The sequence below is a fragment of the Linepithema humile genome, chromosome 2 (assembly GCF_040581485.1).
Source record: "Linepithema humile isolate Giens D197 chromosome 2, Lhum_UNIL_v1.0, whole genome shotgun sequence".
NCBI lineage: Eukaryota > Metazoa > Arthropoda > Insecta > Hymenoptera > Formicidae > Linepithema > Linepithema humile.
Window position 1 is genome coordinate 24,434,622 of NC_090129.1, and position 26,293 is coordinate 24,460,914.

The 26,293-nt window shown below is 38.9% G+C and overlaps 1 protein-coding gene across 2 annotated transcripts in view; it reads right to left on the reverse strand.

Moving 5' to 3' along the window:
• Window positions 1-2,320: 2,320 nt before the first annotated feature.
• The window catches only part of Teh1 (tipE homolog 1), a 38,266-nt gene continuing 14,293 nt past the window's right edge, over window positions 2,321-26,293 (reverse strand). For both annotated transcript variants that reach the window (XR_010888607.1, XM_012359738.2), the window contains one exon: window positions 2,321-12,193. Coding sequence is in view for 1 of the 2 variants with exons in the window: in XM_012359738.2 (XP_012215161.1) it covers window positions 12,112-12,193 (82 nt within the window). In the remaining variant the exon portion in view is untranslated. The remainder of the gene's footprint in view (window positions 12,194-26,293) is intronic.

Genomic DNA, 26,293 nt, shown 5'->3' on the forward strand with positions numbered 1-26,293 from the left:
TCCTTTTTCCGCGTTCTTTTCAAGCCCCGCCGATGAATCTTTTCTTCGTGCTATCCGCTCCTGCGAGAGCGCGGTGTTTGGTCTCTTTGCACGAAGCTTTGAAGGTTCTGTATATCTGAAGATTCTATCCATCATCGTAACGAGCGTGATCAGCTTTCTTGGATTATGATTTTCCTCCCGCGGTATCATTTTTCTCAGAACCTAAGAGATCTTAAGCATGAACGCGGCTTATTAGTGCGCGCGCCTTGAGCGCGAGCTTTAGTGGAACAGAAATTGGCGAAGGAGCTGGATTCTCGGCTGCTATGGAAAATGGAAATTACATCTTACAGCACTTCGCGTTTCCAGCGAATAAACACGATCATTCTCGCGCGTCTACGTTACCGAGAAACGATTAAATTAAATGGGCATTTAACCCCCCCGAGTTTAAGAGATATGATGATTCCACCGGGATTAGAAGAGCAGCCTTGTATGAACATTAAGTACAATCACTTAAATACACACACACATATATATATATATACGCACACGCACACATGCGGTGATCTCGTATATATTTAACGAACGCTAATTTACATGGAGATCGTTACGCTCGATGGTTAAAGCGTTACGGGTGTTCATTCAAGCTTGTACCGCGCCCAGGAACTCAATGGGCCGATGGAAACGTATACGGGGTGTGCCACGCCCTCATACAAATAGGCAACCGCTCGTCGAGTGACGCAAGCCCATGCGATTAGGGTAGGATCAGGCGCGGAAAAGGGTCGCGCGATAGGTGTCGATCGTCGGATGGATCGTCGGAAGAAAAGGGTGGCACGATCAATGGTTGGGTGGGGAGGGGGTGGGGGCGAGGGGGAGGGACGCGATGCCGGTTGCCGGGGATGGAATAAAAACAGCCCGATTATGGGGGATCGACCGGGCGCGCGCTACCGCCGTTAACCTACGGGGCTTAAACCGACCGAACGTGTATGCAATTTCAAGTGCCGTCGCTATTAACGGGACGTGAATAGAAGGCGGGGCATTCGCGGTCGATCGAAGGAGTTTCTTTTTAAACGCGAGCTGTGACGCTCGATTTGCGTGCTGCCGATATAAGTAAAAGATAATTCCGGGGGTATAGCCGTCCTTATCATTAAACAGGGCGAAACGCAGCGAGAAATGTATAGATGAAATTTTTAATCCCGTGATTAACTCTGCGTCCAGTGTTTGAAACAGCTTTATTATTAATTAATATTGATAACGGATCGCGAGCGAGATTCCGGTAAACGCGCGGCCGATCAATAAAATCGCACTCGGCACAAAACTCGAAAACTGTTTTATACTTTATAATACTTCTGGGATTCGTTCTGGAAATGGAGAACACTGTGGGATTTACAGCGGCACTTCCGCAAAATCCACAGTCATTCTCCGGGAAATTCGTGTGATATGTGCAGATTTACCGCTCGTAATGTACATGATGCTCAACTGTGAAGACTGGCAAGGAACATGGAAAAGATAAAGGAGACCGTGTATATACGACTGTTGTCATGAATAGAGATTAGAAGTATAGTAGTCGTAAACAACCCAGTTTCATATATTAAACAGATTGTTGAAACGCAAATCTTAGTGACATCGATATTTTAACTATAAGAACAATATAAAATTGCGAGACATTTCTATTAATATTTATGAAGCACTCCGTACATTTATGTTTATTTAAACACGGATTTTTTTGTAATCAAGCAATGAAATTTTAAAGGAAACACATTTCTCATTCTATGCAGATTTAATTTTGAAAACTTGATAAATATTTCAGAACAATGTTATTACTTCGCCAGGTCTTTGCAATTAAAATTTAAGATTTTCATTACGAAACGTTTTAAACGGCTAGAACGTTTCTTTTCTCGTTATTTGATTCTCAAGAATTTTATCATTTTTTATATCGAGACTGATAATGAGAGAAATGCGTGAGACAATAATAAAAATTATTTTCTTGGCATTAAAACCTATATAATTGTTATAGAATAATGAAGAATGAATTATATTTTCTCATTAACGAAGTTAAATTTCACTAGTTTTCATAGCGATTCTCTTACAATCGTATACAATAAAAGAACGATATGAAATCAAAACAAAATGAGATTCGAGCAAAAGGTCAGTTTAGGTACTACACCCTAGGGTTTTGCGCTGCCAAAGAACCCCCAGGGCGTTTTACTGCGTTTCCAGAGAAACTTGTGCAGTAGTTTACGAACCTGCTGCTCGCGTCGGAAAATTTTCTAACGGCTGTGACGTAAGGAGATGAAAGAGGTGTGGAATGTCGGGCAAGAAAAAGTTCTTCTGCAGAAACGGATAGCTTTTATAAAACCTCATATATATCACTTTTATTGTTATTCTAGACGTAACATGTTTTGCTGCTTTTACAAAATCAGGAATCTTGTACATCGTACGTGTATAACATTCTCGTTGTAGCAAGTAGCAACCCGTCGACGATTTTCGAAGCTTCATTGGGGGATTGACGCGATTGACTATGCGGCAGTTTATATGGCGATGACGAACTATCACGTCATGTAATTATTTCGATAAGCCAAGAAAGCCTGGACAAGTTTCTTTAACGATGATAGAATGATGGTCAATGATAGAATTTTTCTTCTATAAACACGATGTCTGACAGTTCGGTGACGAGTTCAAGATTTGATTTATAAAAAGGGCCTGTCAGAGCCATGAAAAGTTTAAAATGTACAAGAAAAGCTTTTTCTTTCGAATCATATATTTTACTCGGGGAAAAAGTACGAGGAAATTATTCTTTATATTTTCTGCTGTATTTATGAACATAAATGATGATGCGGTCTGTTTTGAAAGTATGACACTTACGGCTCTATTTTTCATCGTCTTTAAACCGTAAAGGAAATGTGTGTTGATATAAAATTTCGATATAACTATCAGACGGAACGACGGAATAACTTTTTCGAAATAGCCGAGAAATATAATCAAACTCGTTTGAGTGGAAATAAAAACGAAAACTTGATGGATTGACAAGTTTGGCCGATGAAAACGTACATTTCTGATGTAATCCGCGAGCAGGTGTCCCGACGAAACACGAAGATTTTTCGATGGCGCAAAATGTGTCGGTGACACCTGTCCAATTGCTATCTGCGGGCGAGATTTTCAGGAAAGTTTCGGAGAGAGAGAGAGAGAGATAGAGAGGAAGTGATATCTCGTCGAATACGGATGATCGATGTGAGGCGGGTCACCAGAAGCATACATCGTTGGTTATTGAGCCATCTAACCGCGTTGTGCACTATCGCCCGGGCAAACACACATCGACACGCGCCAACAGGAAACAATATCGCGCTCTGGGAACATTAATGCCGAATATTACGTTTCATTCGGCTGCAAACGAGCGTAAAAAATGTTTACGAAATGCGTTTATAAATTATCGAGGTGTTTAATCGAATGTACGCGACGGCGCCGGAACTTGCGAATCGTCGAAGGATCCTGCATCTATGTTGGGCTTGCAATATTTATTTTTTGCATTGCATTTAATTTGCTATCTACTGATCTTTTTTTTTATAATGTCTTAAATGTATTTCTCTTGGTAAAATGATAACGAAGAACAAAATGATATTTTAAACATATTTAAATGGACAAGAGAACAATTATTTTGTTGGAGAAAGATAAAATTGATTTTAAAAATGTATGCGAACAGATAGAAAAGTAATAAAATTTTTATTAATTAATAATCTATAACGAAATTTTAACAAAACAGAGATGTATAATTGATTCTACTCTGTGATTCCATTAGCCTCATGACCGACATTGCTTAAGCCATTATCAATGATGCGATTTGCTGTCACTTTTGAAAATTAGGAGTTCCGATTATTGCGCATGGAAATTCCAAGAAGAGCGAGGCGGTGGCTGAATATTGAAAACTCGCAACAAGACGAGGTGATCCGCGGAGCTTAATGACAAAGCAGGTGAGCCTTATCGTTTCTGAGATTGTTCGTTCGTCGGAGTTGCCTCTGACTTCTGTAATCTAGGTTAGTCTACAATTAAGGTCAGACCGACAAGGGGAGATGCGCGACGAGAAGAGACGGTGGAACAGATTGCACTCGCGAAGGGCGTCATGCATACAAGTTGAAGGCGTAATTTTCGCCACGGCTCGATCTCGAAACTCGGACGCAAAACTTGCCAGACATCTGTCATTAATATGCATGCGTTTCATTACGGATAATTAATTGATTCTTAATCTCTATCACTACGGAAACGTGATCTAGAATAAATTAGGGAAAAGTTTTACTTGCGATTCCAATTAACGGAATTTTATAAATTATATGAATTTCTCTCTCTCTCTCTCTCTCCTTTCTTTTTCATACATTTTAGTCAGAGAGAAGAAGGATGAACGATTTAACGCTGATTCTCGTATACATTAATTATGCTGATATATTAGCGCGGATTCAGAAGGCATCACGTGTTTGTTTCGTCGATCGCCACGTGACAACCGCCAAGTGGGACCGACCGGATTGCTACCGCACACATGCGCGAACACACACTTTACAAACGTCTTGGTAGAAATGTTGATTTTAAATACGATTTCCCGACATATATATATAGTATATATAGCCTACGCATATGTATAATAATAAAGTATCTCACAATCGATTAAACTCAACAATACTATAATTAGTAGAAACGAACCCTCTGCGATTTAGACCAGCTAAATGCCAACATCGGGCGGCTATTTAACGTCCTTAATTAAGTCACGAGTGATACCATACCGCATCGTCTTTATCTGCGAGCTCCATTCAACAAATTCGAGTCCTTTGATTAGCCTAAAGCTTGTCTAGTTTATATTGCGCACGCTTATTCGTATGCACGCGACGCGCGCGCGCGTATGTTTCTCTGTGTGTATGTGTGTACACGTGTGTATGTATCTGAATGTGTATGAATTGTGTTATTTCAAAATGCTACTAATTACAAGTATAATTTATTAGCTCCGTTTATTTTATTTTTTTTCATCTTACCACGTGACTTCCCGTCTCGAATCACGAAGGCGATCCATCGATCGTGCGAAACGAAACGATCCATTGATCGTCGATAATTGCCTCGATCACGCGACACAACGTCGACATTGGCTCGTCCTAGTCTTGCGTGGCGTCGGGACGCAAGCATCGCGTGTCGTGTACGAGGGAAAAAAGTATTTCTCTATGAGCTACCCACTCAGCGACCTTGAAAGACCATCCAGATCGCTCGCGAACGTACAAAATTCTTAACGAAATTTCAGCTTGTCTTATTTGATTAGACATATCTAGGATTAACGGTCATTAATTCCTACGAGATGCGTTTTCCCATTATGCGCTCGTCTTTCTATTATTATTAGTGTTCTTTGGTTCATTAAGCTCGTGACCTTATTAACGCGGTCTTTCTCTCGTAGCTTGGTCAGAGCTTTCGTCCGGCATTAATATGCAGGCTGTCTCCGAAAAGTGCCGATCGAACTTGCATTAACGATAAACGTGCTCTTGCAATCCGTGTGTAGGTCGGCTTGATTAAATGCAAGGCACAGACTTCCTCGCCCCGCATAAATTTGCAGACAGCTGCGCATTTTTCCGAGACAACCGGTATAGTGTGTAAGGAAAAAATCGCCACGATGCTCGATTTAAAGATACCGCTTAACGTCTACAATAATTTATTCTTATCGACGATCTGCGGTTCGATTTGATTAAGGATCTTTGATTGGCCGTGCCGGTGTATCTTTTGATTAAAGTTTTTGCAAGCCTGGCAGTGCCCATATAATTAATTAAACACACCATCGGAGGCACGCGTCGACATCGTCACCGTTTCGATTCCCCCAAAAATTCGCTCGTTCTACCAATTTCCGGTCGGACATTAGTTTAATTAAGTGGATGCGTGCCTCCGTCGTCACTTTACCGAGTGACTAGAATCTATCTATAATATTTTTAAGCTAGTTCTCTTTTATGGAATGTTGAGAGAAAAGGACAAGTAACGACAGCCGTGCATTATTTTTCTATATTTTGCAATACATTATTTGCATCGCAACAATATTTATACGCGCTTTTAGTTATTTCAATCCTTGCCAATCATTTTGATTTTATGTAATCGAGAGCAGATATTCTGTAATTTTAGCAAAAAACAAAAACAAAAAAAAACAAAAATAAATAAATATTATATCACATACAACTAGAAATAATACGATATAAAGTTATTTCGCGATTAAAAGCTAAATTGATCACAGCGTGATTAGTAATATCAACAATCAAAAAAAGATACATATTAACATTCGACGATGAAAACTCAATCGAAATCTACACGTGTATCAATTAAACGTATTTTTTTTACTGCAGCTTATACGGGTATCATGACTTGTTTATACCGCTGCGCATTAATTATTGTGCTCCGTTTTGAAAAAGTACGTAGCGCTGTGGTGGTGAGCGAGATGCATTTGCATTAATGCTTCAAGCGCACCGCGCCGACGGATGCAACAGATGGCACCGATTAAGAAACGAGCTATTGATTACGGTGGTCTTTTTTTTTTTTTTTTTTTTACAGCCGTTTCGTTTGCCGTAACAATTATTTTCGTGCCCGCGCACATTTTCCACCGCGCGATTGTTAAAAAACTCATCTTGGCGAGACATTATGCCACCGTTGCGATACCGAATGCCGTGGCACAATGCTACGTGGAAATGGACTTTCGCAACGATGCGAATACACTTACGTGTGTGCGCGTGTTCGTGTAACGCTCCTTTGCTGTCGTTAATTGATTTTTCTCTCTCTCACTCTCTCACACTCGCTCTCTCTCTCTCTCTCTCTCTCTCTCTCTCTCTCTCTCTCTCTCTCTCTTTCTCTCCCTCACGTGACACAAACATCCGATTGCCCCAGATTCTCGTTTAAGATACGTGATTCATGAAAACGAACCATCTGGAGCGCTTGCAGTGCTGTCGGCGTCTGCGATCAGATACCTCGGAAGAGTCGCGACTGCGAAATAACGTTATCGAAGCGCGACGTGCCGGAACGGAGCGATAGGGATCAAAGCGCTATCGCTTCGCGATTAATAAATAATTAAGCACGATTAATAATTGAGCTGCTGAGCGGAATAGTTCAAGTCAGTACACAAATAAGTGAAAAGCAGATTTCCGCACGCATTCGTTTTTTTTTTCCGCGTAAACATTTTTAACAACGTTTTAGCAACGTAAATTTTGTTTCTTTTTTTCTTTTTTTTTTTTTCTTTTTTTGTAGAATAAAAAAGCATTGCCCGTAAAAAAGTGTTGCGATAAATTATTAGGATCTCGTGTCGAGTATGTTCACACGAATGTGTGGAATACAAATGTATTATTTAAAATGAGAGAAATATCATATACAACAACTCTTCCGCTCGAACCTTAACTAATCAATAGTCAGTGGCAGAAGAAGGAAACGAGTTGCCTCTTACGATCCTTGAAACTTTTATATAGTAGGATGTTCGTGGCTCTTTAATTTTTTATACCTCCAAATCTGTGTGCGGGGAGTAAAAGATTCATATTAATCGCGCGAAACATTTTGCAGTGATTAGAACTTTGGTGAAATTGAAACTTTATCGGCGTGAATTTAAAAATTGCAATGCTCCCGTGCTCGCGATAAAATCTCTTCTTAACGTAATCATGCAATTGCTTGGGAACTTCTTGTTAAGTATTAACGTATTTTGCTATTCTCGAATGTAAATTCCGAAGGTTGAATTTCCGATCGAAAGTTTCATTATTTTGTGCGATTCTTCGCTTATGCGGCGTTTCGGTAAACGACAACGTAGTGGAGCGCTCGAGCTTCCGGTTCCGCATAATTTTACTATACAGGCTGCACATGCCTGCCGAACTTATATCATAAATTCTGTATTCCGTCGATAATTAGACGCAAATGCTGCATGACTCAGCCTAGTAGTCTGAAATTCGTGAATCTGGCAGCGATATTATAATAATGCGCGTTATAAAAGAATCGATATATTTTTAGTTGATAATAATACATAGAAATTTCTCCTTTTCCGTTAATACAAGCAAATATAAATTAATGATAATCGCTGTTATGAAGTGAAGCGATTTGTACCGAATATTATATGAAATTAAAAATGTGCTATAACCATTCAACTGGAACACGAAGCTCACATAAATTATTTTTGCCATTGGTTTAAGCGAGCTTGAATCGCACACATGCTGCCAATATAAACATGTGCATCCGTGCAAATTCCAGGGAACCCAACGCAAATCGCGTTGCATGCCGCGGCGAATTTCAGCAGCTCCAAAAACTGCTTGTGCTTCGTAAGCAGAAAGAAGCACGCGAACCCCACGGAACTTCGCGTATAAATATCATCAGCAAGGGGAAAAAAAAAGAATGAAAGTCGATGCGGCACGACGGGGCACGAGCGCTCGATTATCGCTCCGAAATATTTCCGAGACGTTCTCTGCTTATCGCGCGCGTAACACCGATAACTCCGTTATCTGCGCCTGGATTGATCGACGACGTCCTGTGAAATATGTTCAAGTCGGAAATCATTCGATCGAACATTTTGAAATGTCCACAGTATCGGAATGTTTTTCATTTGCACATATCTAGAGAAGATTTTGATTTCGTAAAATAATTTCCGTGATATAAGATACTTTTTTTGAATATAGAACAATTTATGCAAATTTCTAAAGATATAAAATATTAAAAAAGAATATTTGATAAGAAAATATTTTTTAGCGTGTAAGACATCACGAGTTTTGTATATTGTTCTATTATCAAAAATATTACCAATCTCCGAAAGTTATTGTAAGTTGATATTGTCATTAATAAGTTAAATGAGGATGTTTAGAAATCGGGAGACAGACATTTTCCATTTTCTAATGAATTATATCGCTACAACTAAAATTTCGCAACACATTGTTTTCCCAAGAGGTGTAAGGACATAAAGCAATATTGTACAGTTCACATACGAGTTCTGAAATAATTAAATTTGGTAATGGCGGTTATAGCATTCCCTACGGGCGCTTGGTGATTCATCAGCAAAGCGTTGCACTTTATTTTGTTTGTTAAAATCACGTGGGTCGGTAAACGGACAATTATCGTCGAAGCCGAAAACAAAACACCGGCGGTAAATAAATGTAGTCTGTTTATTCGCGGATCTTGGTTTTCGCATCAAGTCAAGAACGGATGCGCAACGCGAGTATGCATATTTTACTGAGATGCTAACTCGGCTCGAGGTGCATCTGCTACCCTTCGTACATTAATCGCTGTCGGCTTGGTGCGGCGCGCTGCTTCCATTAGGCGAATCCACGTACAAATAAACTGCCTCCTAGTGTATAGTAGACGTTAGCTGGTCGCGAGAAATTGATATCGTTCATCGAGAGTCAATTCGAGAAAGCGGAAAACGAATGAAGTTTAATATCCGCGCAGAAATTGCGTTTACTTTTTTTTTCCTCCCCCTCCCCCTCCCCCCAAGAATCATAAATACGAAAATGCAATTTGCATCGGAACGTAATAAGTGGTTAGCAATTTGTAAAGCAGTTTGTCGCTATTGATATTCAGAGACCGTGTAATCTCCGCGAATTGCTGGAAATCTGCGAGCGTTCTTCATAAATTGTCGCTTCTATCGTAGCTATTTTACGAACAGTATCTCGCGCATGAATTTACATGTAAATTAAAAATGTGAGCCCCGGAAAATTTCTAATCTCTTGCGAAAAAATGCAGTTTCCTTCGCGCGCGTATCAACGAGGCGCGCCTTGTGCAATTTAAAGTTCAAACCGTGCGAGCGGAATGAAGACACCCCCGGCGCGTTCGACTGCTCGCCGACATTGTAGTGACATTGCTGTGTCACTGCAAAATGCATTATCGATTCTTCCCGCAACCCAACGTTCGATCGATTCACTCCAGTTTCCAGAGTAGAAAACAAAACGCGGGCGCTGGAGGACATTCGCGACCCGGATTATAGAGACAGCGCGCTCGGATTGCTGAAGATTTAATATCACGCGATAATGGAACGAGGTAGAGGATGCCGACGTTTCCGAGTGCGCTCTCCGGTCGTACGAATCACCGGTTGGCTTCTTATTTCTGACTGTGCCTTTTCAATTCAATACATCACGAAAACGAGAACAACGAGAATGCCTATTTCGTCTCCGCGTACTCTCCGTATTCGACTTCCTTCCTCTCTTTCTCCGCTTTCTCATTTCGGCGTTTTCTCGAGAATAACGACTTCCTAGTGGCAGGAAAATAAATTGGCTGTCGTGAGGCCTACAGTCGCGCCGGTCGATTTCGCAGATAGATTTCAGATAGGTCCATTTATTCGCGAGCCGCCGGCCGAGCGGAGATTTTCCGCGAGACTCGCTTTTTTTTTTCATGCATGAAAGAAAATTTGCGTACACAATAGAACCATTTGAGGCTGCTAAAAATACCCTCTATCAATGTGAATCTCTCTTCTAATGTGAAATATCTCCCAGTTTTGATCGGATAAAGACGAAATCGTGTGTAGTGTACTAAAAAATATTTATTTGTCGCTACAAAAAAGATATAAATAAAATAATATAATTTATTGTAACTTCAGATATTTATAATTCAGATTTAACGTAATTAGATACTCATCGAAATTATATATTATATACATTGTGGAATAATAGAAACAAATATAAATAAAATATAGAAACGTAAATAGAAAATAACAGAAACAAGAAATTTGATACTAATTTAATTTATGATATTTATCAACATTTTGTAGTTTTGTTATAAGCGTAAAATAACAGATTTTGTTATGCCTGAAATGTTTGTTGTGATTATTGTACCAACGAAATTTGGAAGAATTCACACGTCATCCCTAGCTAATTTTGCAAGCGTAGATTTTTCCAACCACGTGCGCAACCAATTGGAACGCATTCATCTCTACCATACGTGGGTGGAAACTTTCAATAAACGCGTGAGCATGGTTGGTCGTACAATCAGAACGCTACGTTTATGTTTATTCGGCATTTCGAAAATTTCGTATGTAGCAAAAGCGTAATTTTATTTACGGCAAACGTGCACCGATTCTTATTTACCGGAAATATTTGAACAATGTTATACGCTTTATCGTTTCATAATTTGCGTTGCTATTTGCAATCATCCCCGGATAGACCGGCAAATATTGATTACCGAAACCAAATTCTGCATATAACGCCGGGGGGATTCAAAGCATGCGACATCATGAAATGAAACTAATTAGCACGAGCAAATAATAATTGCTTAAGATGTAGCAAAAATGAAGTATTGTAGAATATTTTCAATATTATTTTTCTTCTTTTCTCTGAATTAGCTGAGCAGTTGATCATCTCTCGTATTTTACCTCGATAACACTATTCGTGTTCCAATTATTTAACGTAATATAGGATATATCCTTATTGTTATGTTTTGTATCACTCGTTATATGAAAAAATAATTCTCTGAGTCGTAATAATACTTCCTAATGTTTTACAAAGCGCATAATAGTCGTATTTTCCATTGTGTCACGCAAAAAGAAACACTTCCAGGCTATTAAGAATCGTTATTTGGCGTGTAATAACGTCTATATAACATTATACACATAATTTAATGCAAATTATTCGTTCTATGTAGAATAATCAATTTGCACGTACCTTTTTTTAGATCGCGCGATATTTTTCGTCGTGCGCGCGCTTTATAATCGCATCAATCGCGCCGCTCAAGTACCGCCAAGTTCATGCAGTTGCCGGTAATTACTAGCTGCGAACTGCCCTTGTGCCAATTAACCACACAGTAATCACGTAGTAACGCCGTAACTGTGCAGTAACTACTGCAGGGACTCCGTTCTTTATAGTCGAACGAGCCTTCGAGAGGATCGAAGGATCGTTTCCTTGTTCCTGCACCCGTGTCGCATGTATGCGTCTGTATGCTTGTGTGTCCTGCACGCGTGTGTGTCATGTATGTTTGTGGACGCGAATGTTCATTTATACACGTGTGACGGCGCCGAATGAGGACGGTCGGAATGAAGTGCTGCCGGAAAGCATGCAATGGAATTTAACGAGGGGAGATTGCAGCCGGAGGGCCGAAAGGACGGTCGAGGGCGAGAAGAGTGAACGGGGCCTAAAAGTCGGACTGCGACGTGGCCAGGGCACTCTCGGCCGTCTCCTCGCGTCGTCATAAGGGCCTCGTCACCTCGCCGCACTCGCAATGCATCGGGTGTCCACGACGGTCCACGCGGTTGCTGATCGAGTGGTCGCTGCAACAGAGAAAAGCGAATGAAATGGTTAGTGCGAGGATTATTGAAGAAAAATCCGACTGAGAGAAGGTCATACAATTAAATGCAAAGATGAAGATTAAAAGCGAGTTTCTATTTATATTACAATAGTGTAATATATTGAGTTTCTTTAGAATATCGAGTGAAATTAGTATCAATAAGTAGCTTTGCACAGATAGCCAAGACACAAAAAAAAGAAGAAGAGAAAGAATTAAGTTTCTTCTTAGAACAAGCATTGATCGAATTGTTGCGTATATATATATATAATATAAGATATAGATATCTATATACGAGATATAATTTTTCTATAAAACTTTCCTGTTTTACTGTTTTTATAAGAGAGAAGATATCGAAAGAACATTCTCATTAAATTATGAAAGAAGCGCGTAGTCATTTCTTCCAACAAGAAGTACTGGCTTTAATAAGTTCTATTAAAACAGATTAATGTCGACGGATTGCAAGTTGATGAAATTGCAAAATTCACTTAAATTATATTGAATTTAAGGTATACGCGAAGTGCAAATAATTTATTTCGACATTAACCTTTTAGGAAGGGAAGCTCCTATTCCATTCGGTACGGCTTCCTTATTAAGGCACTTCATTAAGTTTCTCCAGAATGAGGCTGCATTCTTAGAAACGTGATTCGTTGCAACGAGTAATGTCGGTACTTTCTATTATCTGCTTACCATAATAATTTACGAGGTGAAGAAGTATCTCTCAACAAAATTATTAGAAGTAAGAGAGAAAAAAATTCCTCTTTCTCTCAAAATTTCTGCATTTTTTTATGTTTATCTACATGTTTTTTTTCACACGGATTATATCATTAATAATTCTTTTTAATTATATTTTTTTTCTATCTATTTATATGCTTTCTTTATACGGATTACACAATTAGTGCATTAATTTAAGACGCGAAAATTTAAAAAGCAAAAGAGCTTTAAACTTTTGCTCTCTGAACACTTTTTTTTGCTTTCCGTTTGTAATAATATAGGTCTGAAAATTGAGAAAAAAAGCGCGCGCGTAATAAAACGATTGAAAACGATGAAATATATGGTATGAAATCCTCGGTTGCGCAACGGCAAGCTCGCCGTTGTAACGAGCGAATAATTGAGTCGTAGCAAGCGAATGTTCCGCCCTGCCGTTTACACTGCAATAGGACGCGCGATTTCGCAATACGAGAGATTCTTCATTCGTCAAAGCGGAAACGTATTTCAGTAATTTGGGAAATATGCATTGTCGATGGAAATCAAATAATTGAAAATAAGATTACGGTCGTGACCGTATTTTCACATCTCACGCAAAAATTTACAAGCCGCTGCCGTTTATCGCGCGCATCTCCGTGAATTATATTATAGTTATACGATCGAATAATAGTTCGCACGAATTCAATATACGTGACGTCAATGAAGCGGCATATTCTCGCATTATGCCGCCCTTTGCAATGTTACGCAACAATTACATTTATTTTATCGGAAGAACGTTAGTTATTTGCAGTCATATCTTTTCCATCTTTCTTTTTTATCTCGTGGTTGGTAATCGAGAACTCCGGCATCTTTTTTGCGTTAGAGATATTTGCAAGATGAAACAAAGCATAGTAAAATTCGTGGATTAAAACGCTTCGCTGCTATTATTTGTGCGAGACTTTCGGACGGAACCACTTTTAACGCTACAGCAAAAAATATTCTCCGCGAACGTTTCAGTCTTTCTTTACTCGGATATGCTACCTCAAAACGCAGTAACTCTCATAGGATGGCTCTATATATCGCTTGCATACGAAGCAAAAGGTTAAAATGCAGCAACGAAAAGCTAAGGAATGAAAGCGGCGCCGCGATGTATTTCGTTTTTATTCTTTTTACAGCCCCATTGAATTTTTGCCACAATGTGGCTTGCGGCAGAACTAATACATTTTGATTCCCTTTGACGTTTTCTCTTTTTGATACATCTCAACGGCGGCCTACACGGACGGCGGTCTTCAGAAACCGCTACAATCCAAATTCCGTGGATTGCCTCTCCTGATTACGCGCCGCAAAGAATGGAGAATAGCTAAACTCTGATTACAAAAGGTTCCATTGTTGGAATGTGAGGGCCGCCGACATTCGTGCACTTACAGTCGAGCTGAAGCTTAAGAACATTGCATATTCATGCGGGCCCTCGGTAAGTACAATAGAGTGACACGATTATTATAAAAAAAATATGTGCAGAACGTTTTAGAACTAATTGGACAGCTTAGCTATTTTTACATTTATTTCGTATCTTGTTTTAGAAAAATTATTCAAACATTGATAATTATATTACGAATGTTTAAATAATTTATTTAACCAGGAAATAATGCCAATTTGTAATGTTTCGCTGCCAATATATTTAACATTAAAGATTAAGAAACTGTGAGAAAGATTGGTAAGGAATTAAATTTTTGTTAAGAGAAAATCGATTAAAGATTAATAAAAAGAAGCAGTGCTATTATATTGCATGGTGTCAAGTTAAAGTATTTTGTACACCTCTAGCGTAGAGAGAGAGCGAGAAAATGTGGTGAGAGCATAAAATAATTCTCGCGAAAGATTAAACTTACGGCAATATAGACCTAACATAAAAGGCTTAAAACGAAATAACGAAGATAAGCAGCCGAGATGGCGGAAGCGGGGGAGGGATGAAAAGGGGGATGGCGAATTGCCGTGGGTGATGAGAAAAAAAGAATTCTGAATGCGATATCACCGTGACCTACATCGTCCCGCTGAAAAAGAGCGGTGTGTGAATACTGAGTATGCTATTGTCAAGCGCAGTAGTCGTAGACCGATGGTATCGGACGGCGCCGCTCACGCAGTGGTTACTACTCAATAGCGAGTCCGACAACGGCTTGGGTCGGGTCGCGTGCCGATCGCGATCCCGCAAGTAGTAAGCAGGAATTTTTTAATTATTTGCTATCCCGTCATTTTTCTTTCTTCTTCTTACCTAAACTATTTACGCCGCTTGTCGATCCGCGCAACAACATCGTCCGCTTAACGAATTATAGTTCTTAATGAGATTTATTTCCACGCCGTATCGAGGTAATACCAATTTAAATAAGTTACGAAGCGTGCACACAAGACGAGAGATGATAAATGAAACTGAGTGCAAGCTGTAAAACTTCACCTGACATTTGTGTAATGGATGGAACGACGAGCTAATTTCAGAAACTTTTAAAGCGAACATTAAAATAGGAAGAATGTAAAGAAACCGAAGAGAAGTGATATCCAGTTTTGATGGAGTAAATCATTCCATGACGTGACTGTCATACTGGAATCGATAGCAAATGAAGTACTTTGTTACATTTACGAGCGTGCAACAACGGGACTTCGATAAGATCTCCATAAAGTTCATCGCGAAGCTTTAGCGCCTTATTAATTCAAACTTTCGCTGTAACCAATAAAGTTACAACTCCCTGAGCGGCCAGAAACGATTTCTGCCGTCATGCTCGAATGTAACGTTTGCTATAAACAATTCAGAAACCGCCTATGAATGAATCATCTCTTTTACTTTATTTATTTAACTCTTCGTCGCTTAATTTGTTTAATATTTTATGAGGAACATAATTTTCTAATGAAAATAACGCGGGGTATTAAAATAACTTTGGTAAAACAAACTGATGGAGGATTATTTGAATATCATTACTTTGCATAAAGTATATATTATAAACCGGTTAACCCAAATTTATCGCTATAAATTCTATTAAATTCTATTTAAATTCCATCTTTTTTTACTACTTTTTTTTAAATTAACGTTAGGGATATTTATATCTAAATCTCGAAAAATACTTATTTTTTGTATACAAAGTTTATTTAGAAACAATATTTTATGAAAGATATTTTTAATTGCAATTTTTGCAGCAACACATATAATTAAAAAATTAATTTTTTCAACATTCCACTGGTCACATGTTTGATAGAACGAGCTTTGAAAAATATAGAAATTGCAACACGCTTGGGGCAAGCATCGCCCATTTTTTATTTTCACATTAAAAATTTCTTCGAAGGATAGTGCCGGTTGGCTCATCGTGCTGCATTTTAGATGCGGTTAACTCAATTCTCTCTCTCTCTCTCTCTCTCTCTCTCTCTCTCTCTCTCTCTCTCTCTCTCTCTCTCTCTCTCTCCCCCTCCCTTTCTTTCCTTGTCTTTCCCTCTTTGTCACGCCCATCAGCATATGCGGCACACGACCATCGCCATTATCAACGAGTATGACCTTTTCAGAATGCCAGCAAATGTTACAAGCGGTCGCGTGACAGTGGAAGAGGCGACGGATACGGGCCCTTATCCACGCGCGTACAGTACTCTCGTGAGGCGCAAAGTTATGATTACGAGCGCCCGCGTCGCTAAGGGACATAAATTTTAGGGTCGTTTCGGCCGACATGACTCGATTGAAGTACGAAATTGGAGTCGCCGACTGCGTTTAATAAGGAACTACGCCGTCAGCGATCAGCGGGGGATTTTGCAAATACCTGTCGCTGACAAGGTCGAGGACGTTCCGAGACATGCCTGACGGCACTCTATATATGCGCGCTTTTAAACGAACTAATTCTTAAACAGTATAACGGGAAAATGGGAGCTGATTTAATCCTGTCGTTGAATGCCGCGGTGATATTAGCCAGTAATAGATCGTGCATTCTAGTGAGCGTGATTGTCGAATTATCTTGATTATTGAAATGTTTATTTCTTGATTATCTTGATTGTCTACTTCAATCGTTACAGTTGGAAAGAACATAATGGAAGAAAATAATTATATCTAAACGAATGAAATAAATAGAATAGGTTTTACATCAAGTATTTTTTTATATCTTTTTATTTTTTAAAACGTGAGGAATGAGGGATGAGGGATTCTTATATCGTTGTGCGTTCCACCCAGTTGATCGATATTAACGCTTCATTCGTTGACGTATATTGATGACTGGATCTCCCAACGGAAATTATACGAGTTTACAATAAGACGAACCTCTTATATCTTCAATAATATTTGAGACTAATTTTCTAGAGTTATGTGTCAGAATTTCCCATCGTCATCGAGACCGGAAGCAATGACGTAAGAAAGCTTATAGTAACGAAGAAAAGGTAAAAAAAAAATATCCTCAAAACATTTATATTATAGATTGATAACCTTTCCACAAGAAGAAATATAATTTTAACTTACGTCATTTATTTCCTGATATTTTCGGATTATCGGGAAAGTTGTCGGTATTTATCGTTTTATTCGTGTGTCTCGTAAACTTAGCGGTGGAGTGAAGTAAGATAAAAAAAAGTAGCGCTCACAAATAAAAAGCTATTAATATTTAGAGATATATTATTTAATAAGTTCAAAAGATTTTAATCTGAGGAGAAGAAGTGTAACGAATATTAAGTGGAGATTCAGCAGACACTTTCTTTGGTCCCGTGCGCGGCATCGTTGTTATCGTTAGTAATCCCCGTACCTGCAAGCTCGTACGAAGTGGTAAACCACCACTCTATAAATATGAAGCTATAAATATGGATTCTATTAGATTAAGCGACCGCTCTTTCAGGGGTTTTGCCAAAAATCCGATAGATTAAGATAAGCTGGAAATATAGTTCGAGCGCAATTCTCGCCCATGCGGGATGCAGGTGTATATGGCTTTATAATTTCTGCCCGATGCAGTCGCACTAATCTGTTAAATCGTAATATTGATTACGACATTGAATTATGGACGAAATTAACGTCCGACGTTGCCGATACTGCTCGATAACATGTTGAGCTTTGAATTATTGTACATAATTTAAATAATTTGGTAATATTCACAATTAAATCCCCCCAGGAATGACTGGCGACCTTCACAAATGTAATCATGGCAACCAGCACGCATGTGATAATCAAGAGAGTTTCGGTGTAAAGCTTCCAGTTCTGACATAAATTCGTTAGCGTCACGCTAACCGAAGCACGCACGAACGCGCGTATATGGGCGTCCAGAAATACCTGAAATTCGTGAGGACAGGAACGTTAAGCCGCGTCGTGTTACATTATTCTTACTGCATCTATAATCTACTACTAAAGCTCCTTTTAGACGTTCTATAATTCGCGATAGATTTCAAAATAGAAATCTATTTATAATTTTATGTAACAGAAAATTCCAATTTGAAGAATCGGAAAACACACATGCATCAGTGATATTTACTTTGTACGTGCATCTGTTCTTTTCAAATGTTTTCTGCTTTCTGCAAATACATAAAAGTGTAAATAGAATTTGATTTCGAATTCTGTCATGCATTATAGATCGTCCAAAGTAAACTTTATGAAAAAAAGAAAACCGCTTGTAAAGGAAATTGTAACGCAGTAATGATGACACAACGACATAGTCATAATTATTTAATTATTATTTTTAATGTTTTTAATATTTTTATTTTCTTCTACAAATATCTTACAAATTTTTGTATAAAAGTTTTTTTAAATTTTTATCTTTGCTTTGAATTTTATCGCGCATTGTATTATAAATGTTTTTAGTTTTAAAGCAGATATTCTCCTTTTATTTGAATATCACCGTTTATACTATGACATTTCACATTTCCACATTTCTTGATGTGCGGCTGAACTGCTCTCTGCAGGTACACCTGAATTAAATTTAATCATACAAATCGAGAAGAGAACGGAGGCGGAGGGGGCAAATTTATTGCGCGTAATCAGAGCTAAAAATAATTTTAACGGCCTTACTCATGTCTCGTTTCGATCCATCTCCGCATGTGACACCGTGCACTGGCGTCAACCGCTTATTCAAAGAATTATGGAACGAGACTCGGGTTCGCGTTGCGATATAACCGGTTGTTTTATTCCGCTTGCGTGGGACGTGCTTCTGACGGCGATCTTTAAGATGTACTCCCTATTTTTTTACGCTGCTCGTAAATATGCAACGAAGCGCAAGCACCTACGGCTTCCTACGCAGGCTTTACTGCCTACCGTCACCGTAATGCGATATTTTTTACTATATGCAAAATTCCGCTAATGCAATATCATAAAAGGCGCTGCCAGGCGGTCTTCTTTTCCGTTGAGAACATAAAATTACGCGGAAAGGCAGCGCCAGAAATCCAACACTCTTGATGTAGCGTTGAAACAGTTATTTATATCACTATGTTATGAATACTTGCAGAAAATTTGAAATATCGGCAAAACAATTCTACCAGTTGTTTAATTTATAAAATAAAGATTTAGAAAACAAAAAATTAATATTTAATTTTTATTGATAAAAAAAAGTTTAGCACAAATCCACAGATTATTCTTTTGTTCAAAATTTTGTCAACTTTTTGCAAGTATTTGCAAGAGTAACATTTGTTGCAAGGTACTGTGTCATTCCTATGAGAGTGTCTTCAAACACGCGAGTCCAATCACGCGGGATTAGAATATTAAATTACACTTAATTACGCATCGCATATTAAATTGGCGCCGCGGCGACAAGCCGCCGCCGCGTCCTTCGCGGAAACAATAAGAACGCAATTCGAAGGACAAAAGCGATGGTGAGATCTCACGGACGAATAACGGGACAATGGACGCATTTCTATCCTTCAATTGTCATATCAACCACGCGATATCGCGCGTAGAAGCGCGACATTCACTCTCGTGAATGCCGAAGTGGCTTTTGACACACCGAGTGTAGAAAAGCGATAACAAATGTACGAAGAACCGAATTCTTTGCGTGCATTCTCCAAAATCACGTACAAAGCCGTAGTATCTATTCGCTTCCGTTCGTACGTGTGTTGCTTCAAATTTTCAAAGAAAATAATCTCGAATAAACTTGAATAGAATTTTGATATTCGTCTGCAGTCAGAAATAGATGGTGACTTTTGAGCCTTGATAACTTTCTAGGCACGTTCGATTCGAGTATAACTGAACGAGAAATATTACAAAGAACTTATTACACGATTTCAGAAGAGAAATATTACGTAATTTTAAGAAATCGACAATTTTATACAAAGTTTCATTTACGAGTGCAAAATAATGGTAATTTATAAAATATAAAATTTCAAGACTTTGCTTAAACCGTTCGCTCTTGTTCTCTATTCTTCTTGCTCTCACAGCGACAGATTGAATTATTCGAACTCCTTGGGTGCATAAAACTTGAGGTTCATTAGCTTCCATATAAATTTCCCATAGCATAAATAGGATCCACTTGGCAAGCTTGTTCGGGAAAAGTTCCAGAGCTTAATGTAATGTGCTGGAAAGATCGCGCGCGGTCAATGCCAGCCATATGTTGGAAAATGGCCGCGGGCGTAGTGGAAGAACGGCGGTCGATGATGCCGCGCTTATATCCTGAAAAAGTTGGAGGTGAAAGCCTTCCTCTCTCGATATATTAATACCCTTCAGAGAAAAACCGGAGCGCAGTCCCGGCACCGCCGGGTATTTCTTTGACAGATTGTCCGCGGAGATTTCGCAAAATTGATGGCACATCCTTCGGGACGTCTCCCAGCGGCAGATTCAATTTGGATTTATGTGTTGTTCGTGGTATACAATCACATTTTATTTTCTGCCTTTTTTACCTTTTAAAGTATCTTGTCATACAAGATTATCCGCTTTATTCTAACATGTGTCGATTATTAAGTTTATTCTTTTCTTTCAGGTTTTATTTTCGGTCACTGTATATGCATTTCCCATCGTTTGTCGAAAGTTATTCTATTACGATAATGTCGCCATGTTTTAGCGAATGTAACGATTTTATAGAAAGTAGGGTGGACTTCGAGGAAAGTTATCGATCGAGCATTGCTAATTACTTTTCGTTGAATACGAGCTTAAAAAATCAGTTGTTCACTGAAAGACCCATTGTGAATTAATCGAGTGCCACGGGCATCAGCTGCCAGGCTATCGGTTTAACACGCGATTAAAAAATTGCGGGCGACGTCGCTTCACGTCGGTGAAGTATTTTGCATAAAGTCTCGTCTCTCTCCTGCTCCAACGGCACTGTCGGATAAATTTATAAAGCAACGTGAAATTATGCAAATGTAGAGATCCTCGCTTGTGTAAGAGCATTTTGAAAAAAAAAAAAAATGATTGTGCAAATCTTTAAAAAAAGGACAAGTAATCGCAAGTAGCAATTAACAGCGGGCAAAATTAGAGAAGTAAAAAAATATAAATAAGAGAAATGCTCACAATAATGTCTTTAATTAAATTCTTTTCGCATTTATGCAAAATTACGCTCGAGTAATTATGGTTTTCAATCCTCCAGCACGGTTTCTGCAACGCACGCGAAAAAAAATTGTGCGTCGTTTTTCATCGTTGTGAATGCGTTGCAGTAAAAAAAAGAAACGTGTACGCGACACAACGTCGACATTTTAACATCGCGTGTAAACTTTAAGATTGCACGTTAATTAACTTTAACGCGTCTCCACGAGGTTTTTGCGACGGCCAACGAGCTAATCACATTTCCAATTACTCGCGGCAGAAAAATCGCGCCGCTTCATTCTCGTCGTACTCATAACCGAATCATCACGCTTCGTTCTGGACGGATGTTGGCCGTTACAAAATTCAGGTTAACCGCTGATATAGAACAACACCGTCGAAGCATTCACATGCAGAATCCCGTGAATCCCTGACCTATATCCCTTAAAACATCGTATCGCCATTACGTTTAGCCTCTCGCTCGTGTTCTCGCCGACATATATAAATGCCTATATATCCATATATGCATATATCTGTATTGTGTGTGCGTATATATATATGCGTGTGTGTGTAGACATATATATATATACAATTTATATATATGACTTCACACATATGCACATAATGTTGTTGTACGACGTTCCCTTCGAGATAGGGAGCAACCGTGGAAATCACGGCTCTCATGTGCTCTTATTCGTAAAGGGGCCCCGTTTCCTTTACGGATAAGCCACTTCCGCGACGGAAGTCCGATTCTCCCAACGGCGTTGGAATCCGATAAAATTTCGGTCCGAGAAACTCACCCGTTCTACTGGCGTGCGAGGAAAATCGCGAAGAAATGCGAGCTTACTTACGAGTTACTGTGGGCTTAGAGACGTGCTATTAGGAAATTTTATCAGGAAACTACTCTCTTTCAAAGAGAAAGACGTGTGTCACGTAAATACAATTACCAACTTCACCAAATTTTCTGATAATGTCGTTTTCTCAGACAACTATTCTACAATGCACAACGGACTGAAACTTCTCGTGGTTCTAAACTATAATGTAAACGAGGCTTCTATTGTTATCAAATTATAATAAATGCTATTAAAATATTTTTAAAGAAGAATTTAAGTGAAATAAGAGAACTCAGCTGTTTGTTAAAAAATATATATTGAAGTCAAATGTAATCTAACAAAGATTCCGTTTTTAATCTTAATCAGACTTTCTCAAATTTATTAAAGACTATTTTTTTATAATTTTAATTTCGAATTTTGTAGAAATTGATATCAATTTTGTATAAATTGCGATCGATGCAAAGGGAAGTATCAATAAATTATTTTCTTTGTACATTTATCAAATGCATCTGTATTATTTTCACAATGTGTTTCAATATTATTTGTTAAAAAAATATAACTTGCTAATTTGCTCTTTGTTCATACAAATTCTTCAAAGTACATGAAAATGTAGGCCATTTTAATTCTCATTATAATACCGAATTACTGACTTCTCTCGAGTTTCTCGGAAAGTTCGCGACAAAATTTCCCGTGAAAATTTCACGGCACATTCTTGTTAAGAATTGCGCATTTCTATATGGGCCATGCTCAAATATGACAGGGAACACATAACACATGGTAGTGTCTATATCGTGATTACGTAATGGAATAGAAGTTTCTCAAGTAAGTTCTAAGTCGCTTAGTTTCAGACTCCGGTTTAGTTTACCACGAATGTAGAAGTGGTTACAAGACTAGCTTCTAGAAGTGTTGTGTAGGGAAACTTTGGATCCGATTATAGAGTTTTGAAGCCCGATTTCCGTATCGGCTTCACTCCACATTCGCAGCGCAGTCTCGCGCACGTTAATTAGTTATTACGTGTCCTCAGACATGGACGCCGATGTATAATACAACGAATGCGTGCATGCGCATGCCGGCTTAATGAAAGTAACCGTACAAAGGTGGCCAATCTCGGTTTACGTCCTCCATAAAGGAGTGATTTACGACAAGTTTGCAGCAAATTTCTAAAATAATCACGTATGCGATAGTTGCGCCGTTATTGACCAATCTCTGTTGTGGGTTAAAACAATTTTGAACAATTTTGACGCTTTAATAATAGAACTGTATTTAAGAGAGAGAGATTAAATTTGCACATGTTTTTTTTTTTAACTATTAAATTCAAATTGTCTACGCTAAATGTTTCGGAAGAGCTTGACCTATTGTAGCAGAAGTTTAATTAGCTAAAGCTTTTTAACCTTCCGCGTTGCATAAATAATAAAGGATCTGATAAAATTTATCCTGTGAAATAGAGAGCTCGGCATAAATTAAGCGTAAAATTACAAAATAAAGTATTAAGTGTAAAACTCTCGGTGTACGATGTAGCGGACGCAAGAGAGACTGCCGTACAAAGAGATAATCCTCTGTTAAAAAATATAAGCTGAAGACAAATTTAATCTAAAAGATACCGCTTTCAAGTTTAAACAGATTTTATTATTTGCAGTCTCAATTAATTTCTTTATTAGAAAACTATATTGTAATTCTTACCGCACGTTATATAAATGATTGAGGAACGTATCTTATAGATCTAAGAGGGCGGAAAGTGGAGACAATCATTACGTCTTCGCGAGAGTGGCTCAAGAACGATCTCGCAAATGCAGCAAGAAGTTGGCGATCAAAACGAAGCTGATTCCGAGTTGGATTGCGTCCAGAAACTTTCGGCTAATAACAGCCGGCAGAGAGGCGTTCGGTTGCTGATCTAAGTTTATTTCGCCGACGAGATTAATCTCCATCTCGAACGCTATTAAATTCTCACCCTTTGTCGGACGTCACCGCTATTGCAATTGTGAAACAATTGCTATCTCACGTTCGACGGAGCGGAATAATGGTTGGCTATTCGCAAGTATCCGGTCGTGAGAATCTTACGACTCTCAGAGCAGAATTGGCGATGAAACAAGAATTAAATGTTGTTCGTTAGCGGAAAAGTTCTCCCTTGAAATCTCGTAGAAACAATTAAAGACGGGCGATTTATGCACTACCGATGTGCCGTGCACGCGCATAAAAGTTTCGACAGCGAACTTTATCGATTGCACCATAATTTTATTTACCTTATCGAACACTTATTCAACTTTCATCGCCATAGCGATACATCACCGCGTGGGAATCGATTCGCATGATATACCGCCAACGCCATTTGCCGTAAATTTTAAAGTGTGCTAGCCCGGATTCAATAGAAATAATTAAACGCATCGGAAAACTCGCGATGGGGAAAATTAATTATAATTTAAAGCCGGGCGCTTTTGACGCCGCTTTCGAGTGCCGTTATGTTTATATCGGGAATTTAATGTTACTTGTAAAAGCATTATATAAAATTAATTATTATATCGTTATATCGATCGCGCGAGCGATTGGCGCGTAATTAAATCACGGAAAACAGAATGTTATTAATTCATAATAGCGCTGACTTTTTAAATTTCATATATGAATTACGTGGAACACACTCTCTCTCTCTCTCTCTCTTTCTTATCTCTTAATCAACGTTGGGAATCATCAGCTGGCTACTGATGGCAGTTTCCGCAAGGAATTTCCACGGCAAATCCCCCGCAGACGAGTTTGCCGATCGCAATATTTGCAGTTTGTATAATGAATACGGCGGCAACTATAGTTGCTTAGCCTCCGCGTCGAGACTATGTACAGTGAGACTATACGTTGTACGTCATTTGCAACGGGTTGTGCGAGATGCATAGCGTATCACGTCGCGAATGTAAGTTCAAGTTCTTGCATTAATCAACAGGCAACGGCGAAAAATCGAAGATGCGTACCTACGATACGTAATGTCAATGGATGGAAAGTATTTACGGAAGACGACCTCCGTGCGAGTGAATCACTTTTAATCGAAGCGTGTACGGATATAAATGTGCACACATGCAATCTATATCGAACGAGTCCGCTAACTTTTGCTTACGCAACATTTCCTGCGCCGAGACTGCGCGCGCGACACAACGCTCTCAAATACAGCTCGAAGTGCTTTTCGCAATTGAAATATTTGTTCGAACGAAATATGGAAAATGTGAAATATAGTAATTCCGCAATTTTATTTTTCAACTGCGCGGAACCGGAAAACTGCAAATGTCAAATATGACGGATATTACATTGATTCATTTTGTTATCGGGAGATGATCGGTCACATTGGACACGTCGATGTGAAGGATCATAGCACCGATCGCGATGTTACAAGATTAATTCGCGATGACCCGTGGGCCTGTCGGACATTAATAAACGGGTCTTTACATCAATGCCAAACATTCTGTCGAATCAGCGTCCTGTCAATGTCGCGTGTTCAACTAGTTGGTTATACGCGCGGAAGATGATACGAACTCGAGTTTCAGCTAGTCGAATACGTCGCTTTAAAGCACCAATTTGCTGTGTATGTCAGCCCGAATTACTGGAATACTTGCCTCGCATATCATTTTGCCGTTACGAAGATGAGAGACGGTGTGCACGATAATATATCAGGAAATTCAACACAAGTATGTGCATGCAATTTGATAAGGTAGTATGTGAGTTTGAAGACGCGAAGTGATTTCAGAACATATATCGGTTATCGAGTTATGAAGCGCGATGTGAAAAAGAGCTGAAATAAAATTGAAAAATGAGAAACGAATTTATGCTACATAATTTTTTTAACTGATATCGATTTTGTTTAATAAACAAAGCGACGTAGATGTTTGCAAAACATGAAATAATATCGATGCTATTTGCGCAACATAAACGTTTCCCCTCTGTTATGCAATACTTTCAATAAAATCGAACGCGTCAAATTGCGATTACGTAACGTCGACATAATGTCGTTTACAAATTGTCGATTCAATTATCTGCATTTGTCAAGTGAAACGGTCGAGTGAAAAGCGACATTCCGCGCCGGCAAGTTTGACGTACTGCCGGAAACGCGATCAAAAATTGATGGAGGTACGGTGCCAACGACGACGAAATCATTGAT